At 39.4% G+C, this 19064-nt stretch overlaps 1 protein-coding gene across 1 annotated transcript in view; it reads right to left on the reverse strand.

The window, feature by feature from the left end:
• Window positions 1-1112: 1112 nt before the first annotated feature.
• Window positions 1113-19064, reverse strand: part of rbm20 (RNA binding motif protein 20) — a gene marked incomplete at both ends in the record, with an annotated part of 71581 nt that continues 53629 nt past the window's right edge. The window contains 9 exons of the mRNA XM_080029139.1: window positions 1113-1181; window positions 2980-3101; window positions 4802-4867; window positions 5065-5650; window positions 5799-5885; window positions 5967-6654; window positions 6884-6963; window positions 7044-7175; window positions 15086-15232. Coding sequence (XP_079885265.1) covers window positions 1113-1181; window positions 2980-3101; window positions 4802-4867; window positions 5065-5650; window positions 5799-5885; window positions 5967-6654; window positions 6884-6963; window positions 7044-7175; window positions 15086-15232 — 1977 coding nt within the window. The remainder of the gene's footprint in view (window positions 1182-2979; window positions 3102-4801; window positions 4868-5064; window positions 5651-5798; window positions 5886-5966; window positions 6655-6883; window positions 6964-7043; window positions 7176-15085; window positions 15233-19064) is intronic.

A 19064-nucleotide genomic window follows, 5' to 3' on the forward strand; every position in this document is an offset into this window, starting at 1 on the left:
AACTGTAACATGAAATATTGTTTAGATCTGCTAAATTAAATACATGGTCCAGTATAATAATTCTTCAATATTTCAGGCATGACAAATGTTGGCAAATATGACTGTGATTGTTAATTGTAAATTGAATCCAACATGAAATATCAAGAAGGTGAGGTTATTTTGCATATAGTTAATTATGTACCTAATTGTTGTACAGAGATCCTGTCAGAGAGATATTGTAGTGCATCGACTGGCACAAGATACAAATAAATCTGTTCTACGATAACAAAAAAAAACCTGAGAATCACCCTCAGTTTTTTTCAACTGAGTAAAAACATTCTTAACAAATATTTTAAGTTATTTTACAACTGTAATTGAGTATAATTGATTTAAAATCCACAAATGGACCAACAGAAGCCCATACTGTAAAAGTTTTCACTCTCAGTAAGAAGATATTGTAAATACATTTCACAAAAAGCAACAAATCTATAATATCACACGCAACCAAATAAAACTGTATGAAAAAAAAAGAAAATAAATATTGAAGCCTCATTATACATGACACTTCAGTAATGTACATGATTTAGAGCATCCAAGCATCGCTCAATCCAGAGTATCACAACAGATGCAATTTTTTCACATACTCTATCTTTTGTGTCACATCCTGTAGTCGTCCATCACTCTGCCCAAACAGCGCACATTAGAGCTGCAAGGGTTATTCCATTATTAATCCATTATTAAATTAATTAATCCGCAACTATTTTGTTAATCGATTAATCGTTTCGAGTCATTTTTTTAATAAAGAATGTTCAAATTCTGTTTTCAGCTTCCCAAATGTGAACTATTTCTGGTTTCTTTAATCCTCTTATGACAGTAAACTGAATATCTTTGTGTTCTGGACGTAATGATACATATGAGGAAGTCAACATTGGCTTTGGAAAACTTGTCAACATTTTTCACCATTTTCTGCCATTTTATGGACCAAAGCACTAATCGATTAATAATCGATCAATCGAGAAAATAATCGACGGATGACTCGATTATCAGAATAATTGTTAGTTGCAGCCCTGGCACACATACATGAATCCTTCCTCTGTGGTTCCCTGTGCAAGACCTAAGAGGTCGAGCTGATGTCACTGTGCAGCTGAGGGATCGGCAGTTGAACCTGACAGACTGACCTCTGACAGCTGGGACAGGTATTTCTGTGAATGGGGGGGGGAACAAATTAACAAAGAAATAAATAAAAGGTGACAAATATTATTGTGGATGAACTGACATTCACAAAGGTCTTTCCCGCTAACAGGCAGTCATGTCATGTGTGGCAGTTACCCTAAATGAAAGATATCACTTTTCAACAAAAGTCAGGACAGAAAGCGGCGTCTTGATTGACGTCAGCATTTCAGTCAAACAACCATCCATCCAGTCCTTTCTACCACTAGTGTATTTGAGGCAATTGTAAAATGACTCATTGAAACACTCGCTAAAGGGCTGACGAGCCTATTAATGCTGTTGGACACATTAATCGAGTGCAACTAATGTTGGTTGGATAGAATAGATGAAACTATTTAAGTGTGTGGGATACACAAAGAGTTAAGTGACTGGGACACAGAGTTAAGTGACTGGGACACACCTACTTGAAAACTTGAATACTGTGTCAACTGGTATTTAATTGCTATTTAGTTGCCAACTCTCAAATTTAGTGAAAGAGACTTCAGTCCGAAGAGACATGGAAGTGATCAGCCAACATGATGATAGGTAATCTTTAATCTTGATGTATTTTCTTTGTTTTTACTATTTCTTAAATGCAATTTCTTATGTCTGATCTTGATGTTTTTATGCCCCTGTGAAGCACTTTGAATGTCCTTGTGTCTGAATTGTGCTATAGAAATAAACTTGCCTTGCCCTTGCCTTTAAATGCAAAAGAAAAAAAATCTAAAACAAAAACATACATCTGTTGTTGAAGTTAAGCTATGTAGATGAAAAAGTAAAACAAATCTATGTTCAAAGGAACAAAGCCCAATCCACACACGCACAGACACACACACAACTTTGACGGACAGCACAACTGTTAAAAGTGTTTTTTCCCTCTTGAAATGTAATCTATCGTATGTTAGGGATTGCTGTTCCCCCGGCTTGCCTCAGCTGTCAAGCAAAGGACGAAAGAAATGCAGGAAGGAATGGTGCTGAATGGCCAATAATCAGAAACCTAACACAGCTGCAAGTTTACAGGCGATGTGTAGGTTCGTTTGTGTGTGTCTTTGTGTTTTTGCTAGGACATTCTCTGGGTTGTTTTACTATCTAACTGCGTCGGTGCGTTTTCATTCTTGACAAATGTGTTGATAATTTTACAGTTTATTTTTTACAGTTTAGTCTATAAAATGTCAGAGAGTTCCCAGAGCCCAGTGTGTTGTCATGAAATGACTTAGTTTGTCTAACAAACAGCACAGGGCACAAAAACCTTTTTTTTAAAGACATAGATACATCTTCATACACCAAGACGAAAAAGAATCCTTGATTAAGAACTCAAAATTGATTTAAGACTATTAACTCATTGTTTAATCACTATTCAACATATCTAAGGAAGACATGTGTTTAGATACAACGCATTTACTGTATGGAATATTGATATTGTCGTACAACTTCTACGGTACAGTACTGGATTAGCTTTTGCCCTCCTGTTTTTGATTAAACACTTACAGTAAGATTCAACCCCACAATAATAAAATAAATATATAACATGCATGTGCTGGAGGTATGAGCACGAAGGCATAACTCATCAACAGGTGGCGTAAAACACAAATACATACCCCCCCACACACACGCACACACACACACACACACGCACACGCACACACACACACACACACACACACACACACACACACACACACACACACACACACACACACACACACACACACACACACACACACAGTTATTAATAAGATCCAAATATCTTTATCATCATGGTCCTCCTTGTCAGGACTGTGCAGAGCGTACCTGCAGGTTCCTGTAGTGTATAGTGCTGCGGCAGTGAGTGCTCTTTGCAGTGTCCTCGCTGGTATAGAACATTCCACAGAGTTTACAGTAGAAGCCAGTCCTTGGCACGATGAACTCTACTCCTATGAGACAGCGAACACAACCATTAGAAATCAGCACCTGACAGAAGAGACTTCTCACAGAGTTTTTGCAGTAGACGGTACCTGTGGCAATATTGCAATCCTGTGGATTACATGTTGCACCTTAAGTTTTAGTTTTGGAATAGTGATATTTTGTATGTATAGCTTTGTATCTACTCTAGAGTCTGAACAAAAGATTGATAATAAAAATATACTAGTATTGTATTTACTGTACATGTCATACTCACGGTACATCTTATCTTTAAACTATTGCTTTTCTCATTCTCTTTTATTCAAATTGGGTTTCCTTTCCATGATGACTTCTGTGTGGAAAGGAAAATCCAAAATAACACAAGGTTACATCATCTGACATCTGGGTGCTGCCCTCACTACACACCTCACTCATTCAGACTACAACATGAGACGGCCGTTTAGATTTAATTCAAGTATCAAATTAAACAAAAAAAAATATATTAATATGAAAAAAGGACAACATATAAAACTGAAAACTTAAATTAAAAAAAATTTATTTAATTTTTTTAAATTGTTAACTAGTGTATCCTTAATGCCAGCTGATACTCTGTTTGTATTCCAGCACTTTTATACTTTGAGTAGGCTTACCGGCAATTAGACAGCGAGAACAAGCATACATGATATTTTAGTTCAGGTGAGAACCATGGTACATTTTAACAACACATATTCATCTGTCAACATTTCCATTTCATGATTAAATTAGTCCCAGCTACAGTATGTCTCTGTAATGGTGTGCTATAATCATTGTCTAAGATAATTCCTTAATTGTTGTTTTAACGGTGTGAAATTACAATATCGAGTACCAGATTTATTTTAAGTCGACGTTGTCGCAGGGAGTTTGCAGTGAAGAGAGAGAAGGAGACCGACACACAGAGAATGGGAGAGAGACTAGAGAAAAGCCTTCATTAATCTCTGCAGCTGTCGGCATTACTTCATGAGCTCACTGGCATAAACTAACCTAAACTTAAGGTGGGCTGTCTTATGGTGGAGCAGCTATGAATGAGTTAATGTAGAGAAATAAATATAGTTACTTACTACACACAATTAACAAGTTGCGTGACTTGCCCACCCAGCTTTTACAAACAAGATCTTGAGGTGTTTTCTTTTTTTACTACACATTTTTGAGGGATGCAAAATATCGGCAATTATTGTTATCGGCAAAATACGAAAGAATATTGTGATTTTATTTATTTTTTGTCAATATTGTATTGTCTATGTTAGTCTGCATGCAGCAGGCTCGACCCTGGCCATGTGCTCTGCTGTGTCATTGTAGCCCTAATAATAATAAAATAGTTATCTCTCAGGGGTGCATTTCACAACCTGATCATGGAAAGACGTCAGCAAGTGGCCAAGCAATTCCAACCAATTAGAGTGCTAATGCAACAGGTTGTCAATGCACTTATTAATGGTGTACATGATAACACTTTATCTTTAGGACTAAGACCAAAGGCTCAGGACTCCCTGAACTTCTCTCTGATTAAATATAGACCAGCTAAAAGGCTCCTGGACTGTCCAGCCACAGACATATGATACAGTCTTCATCACTGTTGCTACTGCTAAATCTTTTAATACATAATGTCATATTACACTGTATTATGTTCCGTGTATTCCTGTATTTAAAAACACTCATGGTTTTGAATCAGAGTGATACTAAAACTTGTCATGCTTACCTAAAGGGATGCTGTGTTCACTGACAGCTTTGTCCTGTTCCCGAGATGGCGAGGGAGACTCAATCTCTGTGAAAGACACAGAAATGATGAAAAAGGCAGGAAGGCAGGATACAACCACTAGGTCTACATTAGGTAAAAGATACCCAAATGTTTGTGCAAAAGCACCGAAAAAGTGGGGGTTTTCTTCTCCAAACTTCCAACATTCTTGATGTAACTGAACTCTGGATCTACTAAGAACATTTGACATCTCTTTTGAAATTTACCTTTTTTAAGACTGTCATCCTTGTGGTGAACCCCGTTATTGATTGTTTCCATGACCTGTCCTACTTGCATGGTTTTGCTGTCCTCCGTTACATGACTTTGATTTTCCCTGGGCTCCACTGATGGCCCACATTTGTTTACTTCATCATCTAAACATGTCTCTTCCAGTGCAGCCTTGAACTCTTCACTGGGGAAGTCACTAAGGATGGCAAGGGGCAAGTCAGCAGCCATTGGAGTGAGTTTCCTGTCTTCAGGACTGGTCGGGTTTAGATCATCCCCTGGTTTCTCAGTTACAGATGCTTCTGTCTGGTCTCCAGCCTCCTCAGATGACTGTTCCTGGTTTGACTTTGGGTAATAGGTGTCCTGTGCCTCCAAGATGGAGGAAGCAGTTGGCAATTTGCGCTCCTCCACGGCTTCTTCCCCTGCGGACTCTTTGGGGCAAGATGTGTATTTTTCCAGCTCAGGAAGGTCTGGCTCAATTATGGAATCATCTTCTCCTCCCACTTCGTCTACAGTGACCAGCTCCTCCATGTTTTTAGGATACCAACACTCTTCATCGGTGTCATCTCCATTTTCCAACTCCTTCACCTTAGACAAGGGATCAAGAAGAGAGCTGTTAATACTCTATTCTTTTAAGCTGCAGGTTACTGTAGTTGGGAGTAAACAAGAGTACAGTTAACCTGTGGGTTTAAGAAGGCCCTGTAGGACTGATATGGAGATCAAAATGCTTACTTACAGTGTCTCTATCTTCACTACCTTCAGGAGCCTCTTTTGGCTTATTGGTTCGCTGAGGTGACACCGATTTTTCTTTTGACTGTGGATCCTAGGAAAAGATAAAACTTGCTCGAAAGATATTCCAAGTAAAGCAGGTATACAATTATGTACATCTAGAAAAGTTACTCACTGTGCTTCCAGTAGTATCCTCTGAAGTGGTGTTCTTCTTGCTTGTCTTTTTGCTCCTGCCCCTGCCTGGTGAACTCTGCCTCTTGTCTTCTAGTGCCCTGCGAGGTGGCTCCTCAGTCATGTCAAAATCAGAATGCCTCGATCTACTGTGGTACTCACCAACATCCCTCCTCTTTGGCTTTGTGTCATGCCTTTGGTATGGAGGTCTAGGAAGCTTGTCTGACTTGTACATTTGATCAAGCATGTAGAAATCGTCTTCCATGTTCCTGTAAGAGTTGAAGGACACATCTTGAGGGCTGCCTCGTGGGTGCCAGTCTCTGTTGCCCCTCATCCCTTCACCTCCTCCTCCTCCGCGCTCATCTGCAGATCTTGAGCTGATATGATCCAACGGTTTCTGGAAAGCCTTCCGACGATCTACTGCCCGTCCGTTAGGCCGATCATCATCTGCGTTGCTACCGTTCCTCCATGGGTCATCCCTCTCTCTTTCGTCCTCACCCCTTCTTAAGTGCGATGACCAATCCCAAGAGCCCCGGCGGGGGCCCAGGCCATTGCTGCCTCTCTCCGGACCCCTGCATGCAGCCCCCTGGGGGCTGTGTGCTGAGCTGCATGAAGTAAAACTGGGGCTGTGGGAATGAGGACTCAGAGAGCGGCTGATAGGGCTGCGGGAGCGTGCTCTATCTGGCATGTAGCTGGAAGAGATGATTACGTGGTAGATTACATGGAGAAATATTCTAAAGCTGTACTTCTTGTTGTCATTTGAAGATCAGAAATATATCACACTGTTCAAAAGTAATAGTCATAATCATAAGTGAAATTCTCTACGCAATCATTTACGTTTTACTTTTCTCAATTAATGACTCAAATAAGCAAAAACAAGCATTTCATTTGAGACTAAGGCAGAATAAAAAGTGGCCTTACTGTTCATGTTCTTGTATATCATCCCTCTCCCGCTGAGAGCTGATATCCTGGATGATCGTTTGCACATCTTTTCCTGGTTTCTATAAAGGAAAGGAATTCATATTTAGTATGGTACATTTGGTTATAATAAACGGCTGTTTACTTTGTTCTTCAGTCTTACCTTGAGTTGCAGCTCCTTGTACCTCTTAGACATTCGTATGAGAAGTTTCTGATTGTTAATCATGGCTGGAGTAAGTTGGTAGTATTGAACCATGGCCTGAGCTGCCTCAACATATGCCATCTCCAGAAATGCCTAATGGGAGAACAGAAAATTGCTGTAAACCTTCTGACAGTTATATGATCTTTACTGCAGGGCATATTTCACACCTTAGACTGGATGCAAGTGAATATTTAAATATCAACATCATAAGGTATGGCTATCATATTTCATGACCACATTAAATCACTAGAACAGTCGCCTTAGTCCCTGAAACTAATACCATGATTTTAGTATGAATGCTTAAAATTTGATAGGGGTGATATTAATGTTGCCTTTCAGTTCTGGTAGCTGACACATCGGAACCTTAGTAAGTTGTCATGTACTAGTAGTTAAACAGCCAGTTAGTTATGACAAACTACAATATATCACATAACAGCTTTAGCAGAAAAAGACTGTAATTCTAAAAATGCACATGGACAATTTGGTGATTTACATTGTGACACATTTCTTCCAAATTAAAATATTCAACACCTTTTTTTAATTGATTTTGAGTTTAAACCAAGGTAGTATATACACTTCAAGGTGCTGCCATTGGTTATAGAAGCCCTTTGACCAACAGAATGTCAGACATGCAGCTGTACTTTGATAACGCATGCACAAATGCCAATATAAAGAACATTTTAGTGAACCTGGACACTTATTTTTGTTTTTAACCTTCTTGTAATAATGTACTCAATATATGATGCTCTGAATGTGTGTGTCTGAAACAAGTGTTGAAGATTAACAGCCATTAAAATGATAATTGCTGACTTCCGGCTATGGCGGCGAGGCGAGCAGCAGTGTAATTTGTGAGCTCCCAGATTGGTCCACAAATTTCCCCACTTCTAGAGAATTATTCACGCTAATTTACACACAAATCTCATGGGGAAATATAAACTGAGGAAGGCTAAGAATGTTAGAACTCAAAACAGAACGAAAAACGAGGAAATGGCGACTGGAGAATCTGATCTAGATGTCGACACGGACGAAGCTAACGAGCACGCGGACATGAACGCTCTGCAAGCTAGCATCAAGGCAATCCACGCTGATATAAAGGCAGGACGCGCCGACATGAAGAGGGAACTGAATGGTTTCTGCGAGACAATTAAGCGAGACATGAAGGAAGAGCTGGGGAACTTTAAAAAAGAAGTTAACCAGAAGCTGAGTGAGATCGGTGTGGAGCTGAAAAATGCAGAGGTCAGACTGGACGAAGTAGAGACTCGAGTGGCCGAGGTGGAAGAGTGGAACGCTAACGCAAAGAGCGTGCTGCTTGAAACTTTGCAGCAACAAGAGCACATTCACTCCAAATTAGTGGACTTAGAAGCACGCTCTCGCAGAAATAACCTCCGCATTTTTGGAATCCCCGAGGGTGAGGAGCATGACAATGCCTGTGCGTTTTTAGAGGAGTTTATCAAATCCGAGTTGACCTTAAAATACAACGCTGCCACCGATCTCTCGGCCCGAAGCCACCTCCTCAAGCCGCCCCGAGATCCATGATCGCCTACTTTCTCGCCTACAGCACCAAAGAACTGGTGCTGAGCACTGCTTGGAGAAAGAAGGAGGTTCATCTCAATGGAAAGAGAGTATTTTTCGACCACGATTACCCGGTGGAAATCACGAAGAAAAGAAAGGAATATGCCCCGCTGAGGAAAGTATTAAAGGAAAAGGGACTGAGATTCCAGACACCCGCGCCTGCAAAACTCAGAGTCTTTTATGAAGAAGGACCCACGACGTACACTAATGCAAAAGAGGCAGCGGAGGACATGCTGAAGAGGGGGATTCTGTCGCCTGATGAAGAAACCACTGCACCTGTGACTGTGGGCAACCAACGGAGCGGCGCAGACACCACACCCCGGAGGAGACTGACAGACGGAGGCTGGGAGCTCCACGAGCCCATGAAGCGCCGAAACCGCACAGCAGACATCGAAGGAGCCCGAGAGAAGCTACGGAGATTTCAACACTCGCAAAGACTGAAGGAGAACTATAACTGAGATGTACTCGTGAGTAGATAACTAGAGACAGGGTAGGAATAGCTAAAGAAGGTTGGGCAAAAAAAATAAAAAATAAAAATACTCTACCCTACGTCAGAGTTTAATCACACAGCTACAGGTATAAGATGTTTTCACAGGGTGTTCGTGGCTGAGTAACGTTTGAATATCAGTCCTGTTGTTACTTAATCTGTTTATATACTATTGCTATGGTATTGAGTATACTTAGCCAAAACATTAGACACTCTCTGGACCAGTAACCTGGGGGGATTAAGCTGCACTAAAGCCGCTGGATGTGTGCTCTGATGACACTTATAATGTCAATGCACACCTGGAGGGGCCCTCCTCCCTGTTCAGAAGTTACATTTGTACTTCACTTTTGGAGGTCACTGTTTTTTTTGTTTTATTGTACAGCACAGACTTTTTTTGTTTATATGTTTAGGTCATTGGAGGAGCATTATGTGTATATTAGACTAATGGGATAGGATGGTAAACCAGGAGTACAGAGTTATTACTTTGAATGTTAATGGATTGCTTAACCCCATCAAAAGGAACAAACTAACTAAAATGAAGAGAGAGAAACAACAAATAGTTTTTTGGCAAGAGACTCACCTTTGTGATGAGGAACACGAAAAATTCAAACGCTTTGGCTTTAAAAATACTTATTACTCGTCTTTTGGACGTAAACAAACAAGAGGGGTAGCAATACTCATTTCAAATAAGGTAACATTCCAATTTTCCAAGCAAGTAACGGATACAGAGGGACGTTACACCTTAGTAAAGGTAAATGGTAGTATGGTAAATGGACTTGTATAGCGCTATATCTCCGTTTATCACAGACTCAAAGCGCTTTACATTGTTTTTTGTACACATTCACCCAGTCACACACACATTCATACACCGATAGCAGCAGCTACCACGCAGGGTAGGCTTAGCACTAGGGTGCACTAGGGTGCTAAGCTAACTATCGGGAGCAATTTGGGGTTCAGTGTCTTGCCCAGGGACACTTCGACATGTGGCGGGGAGACGGGGGATCGAACCTCCGACCCTGCACACCAGAGGCGAACTCCCTACCCACTTCGCCACTGCCGCCCCAAAAGGGACATATAGACCAGAAACCTGTGACACTGTTAAACGTTTATAGACCCCCAGGCAATGATAAGATATTTATTAAGAAAATATTTGATATAATAGCTGAGGAGACCTCAGGTGTGCTCATTTGTGGTGGGGACTGGAATGTACAGCTACAACCCTCCCTTGACTCCTCTAACTTAACAAAAAGAACGAATCCTGAGACAGTTACAGTCAAAAAGCTTCTTCATGAAGCAGGTTTGATGGATATCTGGAGGCAAACTCACCCGACAGAAAGAAAATTTACTTTTTTTTCCCACCCTCACAGAGTACATTCACGAATTGACTATTTTTTCATGTTCAACTTTGACAGGCATAGAATCATACAATGTGATATAGGTGTTAAAGATATATCTGACCACGCAGGTGTATATCTATCTTTACATCTGGATACCGAAGTTAAAAATACAACATGGAGGCTTAACACTAGCTTATTAAATGACCCATCATGTAAAAAATATATTGAAAAAGAATTTAAAGATTATTTAGAACACAATGACAATGAAGTATCTCCAAGTAACATATGGGATGCAGCCAAAGCTGTAATCAGGGGAAAACTCATAATAAAAAAAGAAAGGCAGAAACAACTAAATGACTTACTACTACAGCTAAAAACTTAGAAATCAAACATATGGAACTTAATGACCCCCATATTAGATCAGATAAAAGTGACTAAACCGAATTTAAATAGGATATATGACAGTCAAGAAGAGATGAAACTTAAATTTACTAAACAAAGATACTATGACAATGGGCCAAGAGCCAAAAAATGATTAGCCTGGAGGATAAAGAAACAACAGGATGAAAGGTCCATTCATAAAATTAAAGATACACAATCTGGCAAAATGTGCCATAAGTTGAAAGAAATACAACAATGCTTTGAAAATTACTATAAGGATCTGTACACACAACCGGATAGTGCAGAATCCCCAAGCATTGTAAACTTTTTGAACTCATTGGACCTGCCGTCAATTGGCACGGAACAGAACAGAATAATGACATGTGAGATAACGAAACAAGAATTGGACAGTGCCATTTCGAGACTTAAAACAAATAAAATGTCTGGTGCGGACGGATATCCAGCGGAATGGTTCAAAACATTTAGAGAGATATTATCACCGATATTATTGAAATGCTTTAATTTTACGCTGAAGGGGGGAGAAATACCAATATCATGGAGACAAGCGATCATTTCTGTCATCCCAAAGTTAGGAAAGGACAAATCTGAGTGTAGCTCGTATAGACCCATCTCGATTCTAAACATAGACTACAAACTTTATGCCTCAATAATTGCTAAAAGATTAGAAAATATAATTCCAGATATAATAGACGACGATCAAACAGGTTTCTTAAAGAACAGACAGACACAAGATAACGTAAGAAGGGCTTTACACCTAATGGAGCATATGAGTAAAAATGAAGATGAATCCATTGCTCTCAGCCTGGATGCCGAAAAGGCGTTTGACTCGGTCGGCTGGGAATATTTATACTTAACACTGCAAAGATTTGGTTTTAATAGCTCAGTTATTCTACTTTTAAAAAACCTATACCACTCCCCTACAGCCAGAATAAAAATAAATGGTGGTCTATCAAACCCTGTTCAGCTTGAAAGAGGATGTAGACAAGGATGCCCCTTAAGCCCGGCCTTGTTTGCTTTATTCATAGAGCCACTAGCGCAAGTAATTAGAGAAGATCAAGAAATAAGAGGAATTTGGATTAAAGAGATTGAATATAAAATCTGTCTTTACGCGGATGATGTATTGGTTACTCTTTCCCAGCCCAAATTTAGCTTGCCTAAATTATTTTCCTGTTTGAAAACGTTTGGTCATTACTCAGGTTACAAATTGAATATAAATAAAACACAAATATTGTCATACAATTATACACCCGCAGCACAATCACTTAATCCGTCTGTCTTTAATTTGGACAATGATGTTGTAAAATATCTTGGGATCAACATCCCAAAAGATTTATCCAAAATATACGCTATAAACTATTTACCACTTAATAAAGAAATAAAGGCAGATTTGAATAGATGGACATTATTACCACTGGACTTGCATAAGCGAATAGACATAATCAAAATGAACATCTTACCACGATTACTTTTTTTCTTTCAATCAATACCAGTAGAAGTACCTTCAAAACAATGTATTGAGTGGAGAAGAATGTTTTCTGTATTTATTCGGAAAGGCCTTAAACCTAGAGTTAGATATAATACATCGCAATTACCCAAAAAAAGGGGGGACTATCTCTACCGAACATGGAGCACTCAACTGAGATATTTAATTTATTGGTGCAACCCATGTTACAGTGCTAAGTGGAAAAATGTAGATCTGATTCAATTGGATATTCCCCTCCAGACATTACTTGGAGACAGAAACTTATACTCATCTGTTAAAGAACATTTAAATTGTTGGACAAAAACACCCCTTAACATTTGGTTTGGTGAGTGTCGGAAATTAAAATTGGAAAATCACATCAAAATCCTAAAATGGGTTGCACACGATAAAGATTTTAAACCTTCCCACATGGATGGGAGATATAAATATTGGTCCTTTAAAGGCACTACGAGTAAGATGGCACGTTGGCGTCCCCTTTGGACAAAAGCGGTAGTATTTTTACGACGCCCGCTGTCGCAAATGCTCGTGCCAGGCGCGCGAGTGTGAACTGAGAAGGGCGCAATATAGTGCATGTACGTGTGTTGAAAGTGTGAGGACTCTTTTCGGCTCCGTGAGAGTGGTTTTGACACTGCATCAACTAATGCCAGTCAGTACACACCTGATTGCAATGAGTTGATGCAGCAGCGTCACCTAACTACCCTCTCTCACGGAGCTGTGTCCTCACAGAAAGCGAATGAAAGAGAGACGGCAGTTTGTATGGATCACGATGAGGTAATGTGTTTGTGTTGTTGATGTAAATAATGACTATTTCAGATAATGGTTATCTGATGATGGTGAAGCAAAGCAAACGTTGTGTTAGTACCAACCGCTCATTCATTTAGGAGTAAACACAGTCTAGTTTCGCTCTCGTGAAATTGTATACACGTTGCTTGGCAACGTCCTCGTCCCGCCCGTAGTCACTCTCTCTTTTCGCTTTTCTTCATTGCATTCTCTTTTTTTCTTTGATGGTTCAGCCTCGTTACCAGTCATTGTGACGACAAATAACTGTCTCAAACAAGGCTCCCGCTCCCCTTCCCTCACCTAGAGGGATAGGCTTCTCAAATCACGCTGCAGCGCCACACTGAAATCTGCAACCAATACGGATATGTGACCATAGAGCCTGCACGAGCGAACCGAAAATCGGACTGGGTGTGCGACCAGACCAAAAGCAGTAATAAAAACTATATAAAAACGTCTTTCTTTGCACTGATGGTCCCGTTTGCTGTTAAAGGTAATTTATGATTATCAGAGGAAACATGAGGCTGTTTAAAAGATATTTAAATGTTACTCGTAGCCGCTTTAAAGGCATTACAACATATTGTCTTATTTTGGATGGTGGTGTAGCCTACTGGTTGACTTTCAAAAACTTAGTGATAGGTACCATTTAGAAAAGCAAGACTTCAGATATCTTCAAGTTAGATCTCACTTTAATAGCAATATAAAAACAACAGAAGAATGCAACACGGACCTAATAACCATCTTGATTGATGCATACAAATCTAAACTCAACAGAAAACTTATCGCTAGAATTTATTCATGTTTACAGTCACATAACGGAACATCCACCCTTTATATTAAATCAAAATGAGAAAAGGAATCTAAAATAACTATTTCAGAAGAGGATTGGCTGAACATTTGCGAAACCCATCGGAGCACTTCGAGTTCAGGCCAATGGAGGGAATTTGTGTGGAAAAATATGATTAGATTTTTTATCACTCCGAGAATAAAGCAACTTCAGAGGGGTTTGCCAGAGTATGGGCACTGCTGGAGGGAGTGCGGAGACACCCAGGCTAACCACTTCCACATATTCTGGGACTGCCCAACTATCCGACCCTACTGGTTGGAAATAGTAGGGAAAATTAACGTTATAATGGGCTTCGAGACCAAACATGACTTTCGCACAATATATCTTGGGAATATCTCGTCCACAATTAACTCTAGCGATAAGTATTTGCTTAAAATAATGTTGGCAGCTAGTAAAAAATGCATTACAAGAAAGTGGCTTAACAAAGAACCCCCGACAAAAGGGGAGTGGATTGGAATTGTAAATGAAATGTATCACATGGAAAGGCTGACTTTCTCCTTAAACCTATGTATGGACAAATTCACAAATAGATGGAGAAAATGGTCAACTCATTTTAAAATTGTTTAGATAATATGGTATTGATAGGTATACAAGTAGAAAAATGTGTGTGAATTCATGAAGATGTATATGTATATGTATGCAATGCATGTAAGTATATCCACCTGTCTAATGCAGATAAAAACATAGGTCTGCTACCCTTTTGTATGCCTGTGGAATATAGTGCCCCCTTTCAACGAGCATCAGGAATTTCTGTGTACAACTGGACAATGGACTTTCACTTCGGACCTTTTTCTAGTTATACTCATTGCCGGGTCAAACAAGAGGTCCTATTTCTTAACATGGACCCTAGGAAAATTGGTTATATATTAAGGACTTGATCGAAACACCTACACTGGTTAGCACCCCCCCCCCCCCCCCAACAAGCTATTTATTTGATAATAATGTGACTCTGACCTTTTTTCAACCCATTTTATTGCTGTGCTTTTTGTTTGTTTTTCTGTTACATGTCTGTTTTCATAAAAATGCAAAATAAATAAAAATAAAGTTAAAAAAAAAAAAAAAAAAAGATTAATTGCTAAATAATAATGCCCATTGTACCTGATGGGTGGAGCGCATGAGGATGTAGTTGGTGACTTTTCCAAAGGGTAGTCCCAGGTTGATGACATCATTCTCTGTGCAGCTGCCTTCAGGGAGGTTGCAAATGTGAATGACTCGCCCTGCTGTGGCCTTTCTGGGTGGAAATGGCTGCAAAAAAATAAAATAAAAAATTACAATCTTTGAGCAACCATGAATGTGAATATTCAATGTCATACAGGTCATTGGGAAAAATCTTTTGAACATGTGTAAAAAAAATATATTAAAAAAACTTTTGATTTTTGAATTGAGTCAACAACCTGCTGGTATATCATTATACAAAGATTCAAACATGCACCAAACCTAAATCAAAATAACTAACATCCTGCTAACAATGCCATTAACACCATGACCAACATTCATGGGCTAGTCATCTAACTTTAGTGCACAGTTTCACACCCATAATGAGGACAGCCCTAAGACGCTACCTACGGTCACTGAACTCAGTTGTTGTTGGTAATCTTTCTATTTCTACATGGGTAAATATAAAATATAACCTTGTGATTCACAAAAATGTTGTTGATTTTCTCTTTTAACTGGGTCCTTGACATCAAAATGCTGACACCACAGTCAGTTAGTCTGTCTAACATCAATGTAACACTATCACACAAGATATCATGTTATTTCCCCTCCTTGATACGGCACATGTCATAGCATCTATTAATAGCTCCTTGGCAGTAGTGCAGCATTGATAATAAAAGTTTTCTTGTTTGGATTTAGAGACTTGTCAGCTGACTGACCCCAGACATTTCACACATTCAACACAAATCCCTCTGCGCTGCCAAATATTGTGACCTGCATCGACATGCCTTTTTTCTTTGCCCCTGTTTAACTTAAAGGGAGTGGGGAAATGAGCAGGAAAAGATACTAGTTTTCATGAAAACATAGATTAGGCTGCCAAGAGAAACCACAGAGATGGTTAAAGTATTTAAATCGTTGTAATTCTAATCTCTTATTTGAATCATTATTACATTAATATTATTTATTTTTATTGGATCATTTTAATGCAAATAATATACGGTATATATATTATATATATACTGTATATATACACACTAGAATAAGTTCCCTTTTCTCTCTTTCTGATTTCAGCAGATTTAATCAATTATAGCTAAAATACATTTATCCCACAATTTCCAAGCAAAATATTTTTCCACAATTTCTTTCTTCACCTCCACCTTTTTCTTCCTTTTCAACCTGTATCTCTTCCAAAGCAAAGTTTAGCAAACAGATTTAGCTTCCCCATAGCAGGGACTCTGAATGTCATAGCATGTGGAGCAAAACACTCACATCACAGGCACCCTCTATCCACCTATATTCATCAACAAACTAGCCTGTGGACAACCCATTTGACTGCCTCAAAGTACCCTTTAACATTATTGTGGAAAACAGTAATACATAAAGCTTGTCACACCACAGTCTTATTTCTGCAACCAATAAGCTGCACTGCAATTTTAACAGTGCTCCTCCTCCTCCTCTTCCTGCATATCTGGCTGACAGACAGTTCCATGTGTGGGACAGACTGGGGTACTAATTTCACCTCAGACCAGCAGCCAAGTTCTCTGCTTTTACAGGGTATTTGTTCAAGGAAAACCCAACACTAACATACACTTCACACCGGGTCCAATAACCGCGAGGTGTAGAATGAATCAACTGGAAGAGGCATCTTTTACGATCACAAAGTCACAATGCAATGCATGACAAAACATTCCGAGGCAAGTGTATCAGTATAAAACCACACACATGAAGCACAGTTCTGAAATTGCCAATAAAAATAAGGTCTTATCAAACTTGATTATCTTTAACAAGTATGGGAAAGTAGTTTATACTTAGTGAGGACTCGTATTTGCAATTAAAAGTGTACTTTTGGATAATATAACAAATATTTTAACACATTTTGGACAGTTGTATCCATTTAGCAAATTGTGGAAAGTCCATATAACAATTTATACAACTAAAATCCAAAGATGATCTGGTTGAGCCAGATAACATCATTTCAATGACACAACTAAATGATTTCCCGCCAGCAATCTGACATCAACAGTTTCAGATGTGAGAGTGATAATCCTATTACCAGCTCCATGCAAGTGCCAGTGCCACCACCAGAATAAATAAAGGTCAATGCAGGCTTGGCTCAATAAACAGATCCAGGAATAGATTGTTTATGTCCTTGGAATATTAGGGAGAACAAGAGCCTTGCTCACTACACTCACTAATGTCTGACCTGTTAAAGGGTGTCTGTGTCAGACAGCCCAGACCGTTTGACCACAGTACTGATATCATTGTCAAAGTTCGCTCAGGATTTAATGTATCTGTTTCTGTTAACCACAAACCTGAGGCAAAGATAGGTCATTGACTAGTCGGTAGGAGGCACTGCACACCAGGGAGTCATTTAATGGCCTTTTCTAGCAGATGCAAATATCCGTAAATGGAATAGCTTTAACCCCTTCAGACCCTGCGTCCATTGGAATGGACATGACATATTTCTTTCTCTAAACCAATAAATACTCTGTAATTGGATGATGTCAGCACTGCTGGTTACTGATTGGATCCTGATTATCCAATCAAAATCATGTAATGACTTTGAGCATGCTCTGAGAGTGACAGACATCTGACAAGACAAGTATGGCTGAGCCGATCCAGAGAGGGAAGAGTAACTGCCCATTTTCAATCTAAAATCTACATTTATCTTCATGCTAGCCAAACAAACGTGCTCTCAGTATGATCTTAAACTATTACAAGTGATAATATTTGAAGTTATTTTGAACATATGTCATGTAGTTAATTTGTAGGACTTTTTCAATGTCCGATGTCCATTGCAATGGACACCAGGAGTCGGGCGAATAACCTTGTTAAAGGTTAATTAGCCTACTATAAAAAGTATGGTTATGTGTTGGAAGTTACATGATTGTTTAATGAAAGCAAAACTGATTTCTTTTTTATGTCATCTTATCTACAATCCTACATATATTGTCTTCATGTGCATGTTCAGATTGCGTCATAGCATTTCCCTCTCTTCTAGTAGGCACTGGGCTTTCCTGGTGATGACCCCACTGCTGTTGCCTACCCTCGCTGTGATACACCTATCAAGTTGAAGTGCATGTTCAGAACTGTGTCTTAAAGCACTCACAGACCCATCCTTCTGATTACTTTAACAGTCTCTCGCAGTCAGAAACTTAACACCTCTTCCTGGGGTTGTGACCTGGGGGTCTTAAGGTCTCCGCTCCTGAAAACAGTTAGCTCTAATCCCGTGTTTATCTGTTTGAGTTCTATTATACCATGAAGCTACTGTGTTACTTCAAGCTGGGCTGTTTTGGCCAAACTGAGGCCTGTTGTGTATGTGGAAGCATGCATGTGTGTAAGTGTCTACATATAGCTTGTCAAAAGGGTTTATCTAAGCACAAACTCAACTTTATTTCTAGTGTGTTTCTAAAAATGTGTGAACCTTACTCTTCACACACACACACACACACACACACACACACACACACACACACACACACACACACACACACACACACACACACACACACACACACACACACACACACACACACACACACACACACACACACACACACACACACACACACACATCTACAACTCGTATGCTGTTTCTCTCTGTTCAACACAAGGCTCTAAAAACAGTAAAACTCCACCTGTTCTGCTTAGACAGGTGTGTGTTAAATATTTACCACTAATACAATAAAGCCCTTTGTCAATAACCAACCAATGAAGCATATGACTTCCACAGTTCGGGCTCTTGTTAAACCGGCTCCCCTGGCCGTGAAGAAAAGAAAATATGATGGATTGAGAAAAGCGAAACGATGACTTTTGTTTCAATAGAAGAAGTTGTTTTGAAGAAAATGCAAATTTACACAACATGGCCCCACACGATTAGAGAATTATTTATCCTCAGACCTTAAACACATTTCGTCATGAG

Source organism: Ammodytes marinus (genome assembly GCF_949987685.1).
Source record: "Ammodytes marinus genome assembly, chromosome: 6".
Taxonomy (NCBI): domain Eukaryota; kingdom Metazoa; phylum Chordata; class Actinopteri; order Uranoscopiformes; family Ammodytidae; genus Ammodytes; species Ammodytes marinus.